This window comes from Borostomias antarcticus (genome assembly GCF_949987555.1).
Source record: "Borostomias antarcticus genome assembly, chromosome: 20".
NCBI lineage: Eukaryota > Metazoa > Chordata > Actinopteri > Stomiiformes > Stomiidae > Borostomias > Borostomias antarcticus.
This window is the reverse complement of record NC_140253.1, coordinates 2,569,508-2,578,559: the sequence shown is the minus strand read 5'-3', so window position 1 is coordinate 2,578,559 and position 9,052 is coordinate 2,569,508. Positions and strand designations below refer to the sequence as shown.

Sequence of the window (9,052 nt, the reverse complement as noted above, 5' to 3'; positions counted from 1 at the left end):
ACTACTCTCCAGACAGACCCATGTGACTCGTGAGCCAGTCAGGGAGGCGATATGGACTTTATTTAGGGACAGGAGGAGGAGGATGACAATCCACTCAGTACTATTTTAGGGCCACAGTGTTGCCCCTCTGCTCTGAGTTCCCGGCCTGTCCAGACATTCTGGTGGATACGGCTGTTTTGAGAGAGAGAGAGAGAGAGAGAGAGAGAGATTGAGAGAAAGGAGATAGAGACAGAGAGAGAGACATTGAGAGAGGAGATAGAGACAGAGAGAGACATTGAGAGAGAGGAGATAGAGACAGAGAGTTAGAGAGAGAGAGAGAGGGGAGCTACAGACGTTGAAAGAGAGGGAGAGAGAGAAAGAGGGAGAGAGAGAGAGGGAAGAAGAAGAAGCCTGTTTTTATCATGGCTGGCTTTGAATTGAACAGGATCCAGATGGAGGGAAATTGGAGATAACTGCAGCTGGAGTCCATGTAAGAGCCCCAACCTCTCTGTCCAGGACGGCTCGGATGATGTCATCAATGTATGTGCTATGCGTGGGTCACAGTGCATGTGCATGGAGAATCTCTCTCTAATAGCTTGTGTGTGTGTGTGTGTGTGTGTGTGTGTGTGTGTGTGTGTGTGTATTTTCTTTACCTATTAATGCATTCGCTATGCGTCCTATGCATCGTTTCCACCTGTATTCACTTCTGCTGAAGCAGACACACATGACTAACTACAGTACCACATAAGTGGTCGTACTGTCCAGATCACCCTCATTTGATGTGCTACAGTAGAAAACAGCTAACCCCATATACAATGAGTCTCTAGCAATTACAAACACAGACGGCTACTTTTGAATGCAATTATTTTAAGTCGCTTTGGATAAAAGCGTCTGCTAAATGACTGTAATGTAATATACTTCTTAAAATACTGCATCAGCAAAACTATCCCTCACTTTAAAAGTGAACGACAAAATGACTCGGGGAATCATCTTAATAATATCAGACAGTAATTCTAGTAATTTAACATAAGTAGGACAATAGAGCTGAGTAGACACAAGTACTTTGAACAGTAGTCAATAGTAAAAAAAAAAAGAATAAAAAAAAAGGTATGCTCCTTTCTCCTGGCCGGCTGCCGCATGGTAACGCAATACTCCTTGACGACCTTTATAAACGAAACGAGATATGAAGAGTTCAAAGTGGCGTGTGACGACGGTGTGAGTCGTCAGAAAAGAAAACTCTCGACTTCACACAGATGAAAAGGCCAATAGCGAAAGTCGGCGCAAATACAATGCGTGTGCGTGATCTGTGTGTGATAAGATGGCTGCAAGGGGTTCTGGGAAGCAGCGTAACTAAGCACACCTGAATCACCCCTTTAGGAGAGGAGAAAGAAGGGAAGAAAGAGAGAGTGAGTGGTGGTGGTGGTGGAGGAGGGAACGAGACATGCAAAAAATATGTAACACAACCTTCCCCAAAGCATTCCTTCACCCCCCCCCCCCCCCCCCCCCCTCCCCTCCCAACTCTCTTTTTGAAGGGATATCAAGGTCCGAGCTTGATTACCACAAAAATGACATGATGTTACCGATATCTGACGACAGGTCGGGAGAGATGGCCGCTTTTGGTAAAGGTCTCTGGCCAGGGTGAGACGAAACGTGGCGGGGTTACTCCGCCCTGAGAGGGCGACATGTTAGGGGCCCCCCGGGTTTAACCCTGTGTTCCCCCCACTTTCACCAGGCCACTGCATCTGGGAGCCAGCTGGAGGTGTGTGTATGTGTGTGTGTGTGTGAGAGAGAGTGTGGTTGGTTTATGTGAGAGTGTTGGTGTGTGTGTATGTTTGAGAGAGTGTGTGTTTGAGAGATGTGAGTGCGTATATTATTGGTGTGTGTGTGTTTGTGTGTGTATGAGTGTGTGTGTGTGGTGTGATGTGGTCGGGGGCAGGAAGGGGTCAGTCCCAACCAATATACAGCTGACCTCCCCACACACCAGACGGTCACAGTAGAATTCCACTGCGCCGGATATAAATGAATGAAAGCGCGTGGAAACGCAGAACTATGTGGATATGAAGCGTTCAGACGCACGACGGGCCCAGTTGAAACACATTACGGTTCTGTACACAGACGTCAACGTGGTTGAGGTTTATGAGGAGTGTCAGGATATCTGAATGGGAGTGAGGTCACCACAACTCTGGTTATAGTCACAGAAAGCTCATCAACGTTAGCCCTCTGAAGCCACTTTTGAAAGTTAATCGAATTTGCCGCTGTGTCATTTCGAGTTAAAATCAAAAATTCTTTGATAATGTATATGAGAATCTGGAACCAAGTCATTCACGTGTAGCTGTTCAGCAAACCTGTCAATTGTTAGTAAAACAAAACTGACTAAAAGCATCTGAAACGGATCCATTTGCTAAAAATGATTTATTGGACAAGGATGATAATGTTACAGTCAATATCCTTGCTGACAACCGTACTGACAGTACAGACCAATATTTACCCAGCAATTATGAAAGGAATAACCAAGTCAAAAATAATGTAAACTTAACTTAGTACAAAGTCAAACAACTGCAAACAAAGCTAAAATCCTATATAACACAGACACCAACTTAAAACCGATTAAACACAAACCGTCTAGAAACAGTCACTGTTCATGAGATGCTAAAAATAGAGATAAAATAGATTTGAAATGTGTAACAGTACAGTGTACATCAATGGGGAGAAAATGAAGGTAATGTTAAAAACAGTGAGAAGGTATTCCTAAAATTTTAGCCTAGGATGGTCAATGTTGCATGTCCCTGTAAAAAACAACAAGAAAATTAATTAGTTCTTCTCATAACAACCATCAGTATATTGTATATCTTATCATCCGAACCATAGTACTGTTTACATGTAACAGAGAGCTGTTACATATCTTGAAATAAAAGGACTGCAAGAGGACAAAAGAACGCAAAGTCTCTGAATATAATGAATGACAAAGACCAAGGCACTCAACCTCAAATATTGAACCACAACAAGGAGGGCATACTGCAGAATGCCAGTTTACCCCACACGTTTACACAGTAATGGCTTGTTTGGGGATCAATAAATTCATTGACCTTTCTCTGTTTTTTCTCTCCTCAGTATGTGACAGAGGGAGAGGTCAGACACGTCGTTCCCTTGTCAGTACTGATCAACAGTACATTTGATTTGCCCTAAATCCATAAAATCATGGTTTCTTTTCGCCTTTGAAAATGACAGCCTTACACAGGGGCGGTTCTTTCAAATATCAATACAAAAGTCACTGACTTAACAATTTGATCATGATTTAAACTCTATCTTGTTACAAGAGGGAACCTTTTATGTCATTTCCTTCCAAAAAAGCCCCCAACAACCTCATCATCGACCATAATTCCATCCCCATCTCCATTTTAAAACACGACACAAATTGCACATTCACAGTAGATAATCTGATCTAATCTGATCCAATCCAATCTATCATAATGAGGTAAAGAGGACACAGTAAAAAGACACAAATTAAGTGTCACAAAACAAAACAAAAAACAAGTGTGTGTAGCCTTACAGTAGGAGAGACAAGTGTGCGTTTGAGGGTGACGCTGGCAGGCAAAGCCACGGCGGGTTGATGCAGAAAGCAGGTTGAGTGGTCCCCATGTTTCACATTTTCATAACCGTTTGAAAGGACCCATTGTCATGTTCCCGATTGTCCCCAATATTCGGGGGGGCCTGAGCGAGGGGAATTATCACATATAAATGCCCCGCCCCCCCCGCCCCCCCTAATTGAACCCCCCTGAAAGTCCCCAGGTTGAGACTTAGGCCTTCTCTAGTGATTTGTAGTACTCCTTGAGGACAGTCCAGGCTTTGGGAGCCATGAAGCCCTCTGGCGGGTTCTGTCCCTCACGAGCCATCTTCCTCATGCGCGTCCCCGAGATGAAGTCGAAGTCCTGATGGCTTTAGGACAAACACAAACAGAGCAGAGGGAGAAAGCGAGTTAGTTTATTTGTTTGTTTATTTATCCGATGAAGGACACAGCAGCAGGCAGCAGAGGGTTTTCCGCCGTTTGAAAGAGGGTGAGATGAAAGAGGGTGTCGGACAAGGGGAAAAACAACAAAAGAAATTGCTGTTTCTCAACTTTCTCGACTTGTTTCCCAACTTAAGGCCCTCAGCGTGGTCTTGCACAAACAAAGCCAGTGAGCTCTAAGTGAAAGAGACGTAGCTCTTAATGGATGAATGGTATGACATGCTCGATTCTTAGAAAGGGAGCTTGTTCCTTTGAGGGGAAATTCAGTTCATATGCGTTTAAATGAGACTATTGACAAAAACATTTTACTTCCAAAAGTACACACACTTAAGTCTCCCTCATGTGTCACTTCAGAGAATGTTACCCAGAGAAGTGCAAACATATGAGGAGCCATAAATAGAGATATTGCTCCAAGGCTAAAGAGGATAGGGGGAAAAAAAGAGATACTGCAATCTAAAGTAATCTAGACCTTTGCCATCAAACTCAAACCGTCTGTTACAATTTTCAGTTTAAACAAAATGGTTCAAAAATAAACTCTGGCGCAACACGTCTGATAAACATAGCTAATTAGTCTCAAACCGAAATGCGCAAATTCCTGCAAAAAATGTGAGCAGTCTAAATACAATCTTCCATGGCTCCTGAACACAATTAGGGAAAAAAACCAAACAAATAAATTGAATATTTGTTGGCTATTTGAAAAATCCTTCCGTTCTTTTCCACAAAGGAGTTTAGTTTAGTAAAAGTAAAAATGTAATTTGTTACCAAGCGCATTCCAGCGCCACCGCTTCTACTGTACAATTCTCTTGTACCTCACAATAATCGCATTTGTCAAACGTGGTTTGGGTTTATTTGGCGGTTTGCTGCATGTGGTCTGTGTGTCTGCTAAGCGTCTCTTATGGATTTGTGCTGGTGGTACCTCGACAGGCTCCCCACAAAGCTCATCATCGCTTCCTGACAGTGGTGGGCTCCGTTGTAGCCTACTGTTCAGACCGAGAAGGAAGGGCCATTTGCATCGACGCAAATTGTCTTTACAAATATATTCTAAGCCGTACAAATATATTCTAAACCCCAGCCCCGAGAGGGGAGGGTGGTCCCTCTCCTCCTCCCTCTCCTCCTCGTCCTCCATCTCCTCGGGCCAGCTCTCAGTAAACATGTTGCTTCCTGTGTTCACACTGATCGACTCAAGCCTTCCTCTCCTCCCTCTTTCTCTTCTTTGGGTGTCCCCTGAGCGGTAACCCCCCCCCCCCCCCCCCCCCCCCCATGTTCACACGGGCCCCCCCCCGGGCGCCAAGCCTGGGAGCGTTCCACCCGGCACGGACACGGCTCCCGTTTTACGCCCTCTCGGAACACAACGTTTCTCCTCGCTCGGCGGGAACGTAACGGTTCCCGTGTGTGCGTGACGGAAGAGATAGCCAGGCCTCCTCCTGACCCCCTGCCTGAAGAGAGGACGAGCTCAAAAATCAACACGGCTTCACCCCAACCCTTCATCCAAGCCTTCATCCACGCCGTGTCCATAAATTACTGTCAGGGCTTTCTGGATACGGGACCATTTGAGACGTCTTGTTTTCCAGGATTTACAATTGGCCTAAGTTCCCGGGGCCTCTGCTGCAGTAACACCTCGCGCCTGTCTAAGTCTGCATGCATGCATACTGTGGTGGTGGTTCTTGGGGAAATTCTTGAACGGCTATCAAGTGAACCTGTCCTCCGCCGTCCGTGTGTATTCTCTGGTTCTCAAGCCTCGGGATAATCTGATAAGAGGGGAACTACGATTTCACGTTCAAATAGGGTGAGGAGAGAGAGAGAGAGAGAGAAAGGGGGGGTGGGAGAGGCGAGGCGAACTGTGGAGAATGCACTTAATATGCGGCTAAATGAGAAACAGCTTGCGTTGATTTGAGCCATTAGACTTTAGAGAGGGGGGACTATGAAGGAGATCGCGGGCAATTAGGCCAGGCATCCATATTGCTCTCAGCATTTGGCAAGGGCCTGGCCAGCTAGTGAGAGAGAGGGAGAGAGAGAGGGAGAGAGGGAGAGGGAGAGGGAGAGGGAGAGGGAGAGGGAGAGGGAGAGGAGCAGCAGCTCAAGAGCAGACAGAATGCCATAAATTTCGGAAGGCGCCAACCGAGGCCTTTGAAATTCCTACTGAGCATTACCCTCTGCTCTCTCTCTCTCCTCTCCCCGACGCTAGCCATCTAACCCAGCCTTGACATGCTGAGAGGGCTGCAACTTCCCCGAAGACCCTTTCAGGTTTCATAGTAGCTGAAAAATAAATAAATAACGGGCCAAATTGTTGAATTTTTTTGTTGTTGCTGCGACGGTTACTCTCAAAAGCTGCCAAGCGCTTGGCTGGGGAGAGAGGATTAATCGTGGTTAAATGGCTTGAGAGCTGCCGACTCTGAAGACCTTGCCGTGTTCACACAGGCGATTGGAATAGTGTTGATTAGCCTAAGAGGAGAGTAAGTACCTCGACCCAGACTGCCTAGTGTGTTATTGATCAGAAGGAAACAGCCTTGTGGCCGGCTAGGTGAAACTACACTAGATGTAAAATATTTCTTCGCAGACCTGTTTTTTGAATATGGCAGTACTCCTTGTTTTCACTGCTTTCCCGGAATGCCCAGGATATATAAATATAGCATTCCGCTTGACGTCGCACATATTTATTACTCCAATGCGTCTGCGTCATGGAAAAATACATTTAAAAGGTCATTCTCTTTAATCAATCTCCAGTAATTTTTTAGTCATCATATTCAAAGGCAAACACTGCCGATACGTCTCTCAAGCCTGCTAGTGGGAGGGCAGTATTGAATGCAGAGACAGAGTGAGATTGCATGATTTCTGTTAGTCACCGTCTGCCGGCCTTGTACACAGACTTTAATTAATGGCAGTTCTCTGTGATTTCCGACAAGACTTCAAAGCCCCGAGAAAGCCACAAAACTTTGTCAGGGCACAAGAGTGAAAAAATCCAACGGTTCCTGTTATTCTTGGATCTGCATTTTACCGTAGATAAGAATAAAGGAAAGAATAACACACATGGAGTTTAAAGACGGAGAACTTCGTGAAGGGACTTAATGAATGATCAATCGAGTATTGAGGAACGCACGCTAACGCTCAGAAGCTGCCAACATTCCTGACGCAGCCACTTGTCCTAGCTGGAAAGTGGCGACCGTGGCATAGCGTGCACCATACCGTAACACACCCTATAGATGCTCAACTGACATTCAACTAGTTGCTGCTCATCAACAGTGAAGGATACTGTGGGCAGGTTAAGTAGAGTAGCGTGAAGCGTTATTTCGAGATCCCCCTATAGACCCTCAACTGACATTCAGCTATCCACTAACCACAACTAGTCGTTGCCCATCAACAGAGCTGCAGCTCTTGGTTTAGCTCAGAAATATCGTCCACCGATATTCAAAGACCACCAATACCGTGTCTAATCAATCAGTCACAGACTGGCAAACCCCCCCAGGGGTAAAAACTGAGAGACGAGGAACCTGAGAAAGATGGGGGTGGGGGGGGCCTAACCAAACCGCTACCGCCATGATCAAACACTTACTTCTTGGGGTCGTAGAAGTCCATGGCCTTCTTCGCCTTGTTGTACGCCGCCACTTTGAAGGGCACGATCTCCAGGGTGATTAGGCCCGGCGCCATGGTGAGCACCTTGGCGCCGTGCGACGGCTCGTAGAGGTCCTTGCCCGTCAGGGGGTGGGGCATGCCGGCTGGGTCGCGGCCCACGATGTAGAAGTTGGCCCCGGCGACCATTCGGGCTCGGCAGTGCCACTGCACCTGAGGGGGGGGGATGGCGGGAAAAACGTGAGTCAGGAACGGAGGGCGACACAAAGTGTGAGAGTCGGCTCTTCATAGCTCTATGAAGGAAGGAATCGAGAAAAACCTTTGTGAGATTTGAGCGGGAACTGACTCAAACAGTTTGGCAGCGTTAAGCCGACCTAGACTAGCGTGCCAAGGAACAGCCTGAACTAACAGCTCATCGTTTTCGGTTTTATTTACTTTTCCGGGCCAGCATCACCACACTGACACTGCACCTGTGGGTTAATGGTGGGGAAAAAACCCTTTTTGGTCAGTCCGAAAGGAAAGAAAATGCAAGCGAGCAGGGATGGCGCTTGTGGAGGGGGGAAAGAGAGAAGGGGAAGTGGTTCTTGTGGTCAGACCGGGGGCTAAGTAGGGGCAGAGAAGCAAGGCTGTGGCATAAGCCTCACTGTGGTGAAAGATGTGAGGGGAAAAACAGCATTTGATTACCTCTACTGATTTGCAATCATCTATGCGAGCCAAACTCTGCTAAATCCTGCTGGACATGATGCTTGTATCTGCTGCCGATTGATATGCAAGCCCTGAAATTGCATAACAAAGCACTCTCTTCGACAATAAACAGAAGAATTATGATAATTGGTTTTAAAAAGTGAACTGAAAGATATGATAATGGCCTTTAAGAGCTGCGAAGATCCTACGAAATACAGCAAGCGTCTACAACATGCAATACTCTCCCAGTTTTACCACACATTACTGAAACAACAATAAACCAAAGCTTCAAGTGACCTAAGAAAACAACACCAGATTTCTTTGCCTAAACGATCACAGCTTATGTTTTACCACTGTAGCCTTCTTTCTTCCCAGTCTTAAAACCTTTAAGTCTTTAAATCGGAAAAGCCGACCCTAAAATCCCCTTCAAATTGCATTTAAAGGAACAAAGGGGCACAACTGAAAAAGTAGAAACTACAGTTCAACTCTACAGAATGAGACTAGACTGATGTTATGTTAGCTGGTTGCCAGGTTGGAGGGAGGGTGGCTTCAAGATGGACTCCCACCCAGGGGCCGGGGCTGTTAGGGGAAGGCCAAGGATGAGCAGCCAGGGCTTTCCTTCACTTCCTGTTTATAATCCCACGGACTGGTGATGATCTGATGTTGTATTTTAATCTCTGGAAGGCCTGGTGTCCACCAGAGCTTGGGTCTGGTTTAAATCAAACCAGGGCTGAACAGGCCGGACGTAATCAAGTCTGAGGTACTATAAATCACCCAAGTAATGAAATCACTGAATTGTTTAATCCAAGTGTTGTA

General features: G+C 46.1%; 1 protein-coding gene across 2 annotated transcripts in view; it reads right to left on the bottom strand.

Moving 5' to 3' along the window:
* Window positions 1–2,411: 2,411 nt before the first annotated feature.
* Window positions 2,412–9,052, bottom strand: part of papss1 (3'-phosphoadenosine 5'-phosphosulfate synthase 1) — a 22,056-nt gene continuing 15,415 nt past the window's right edge. Inside the window, exons 11-12 of one of the 2 annotated variants that reach the window (XM_084454295.1) lie at window positions 7,536–7,765; window positions 2,412–3,915 (exon numbers count right to left, since the gene is read on the bottom strand). In XM_084454295.1, the coding sequence (XP_084310421.1) occupies window positions 3,777–3,915; window positions 7,536–7,765 (369 nt within the window). In that variant the 3' untranslated portion in view covers window positions 2,412–3,776. Of the gene's footprint in view, window positions 3,916–7,535; window positions 7,766–9,052 lie in introns of those variants that run through there. The other variant, XM_084454296.1, reaches the window with a different exon arrangement.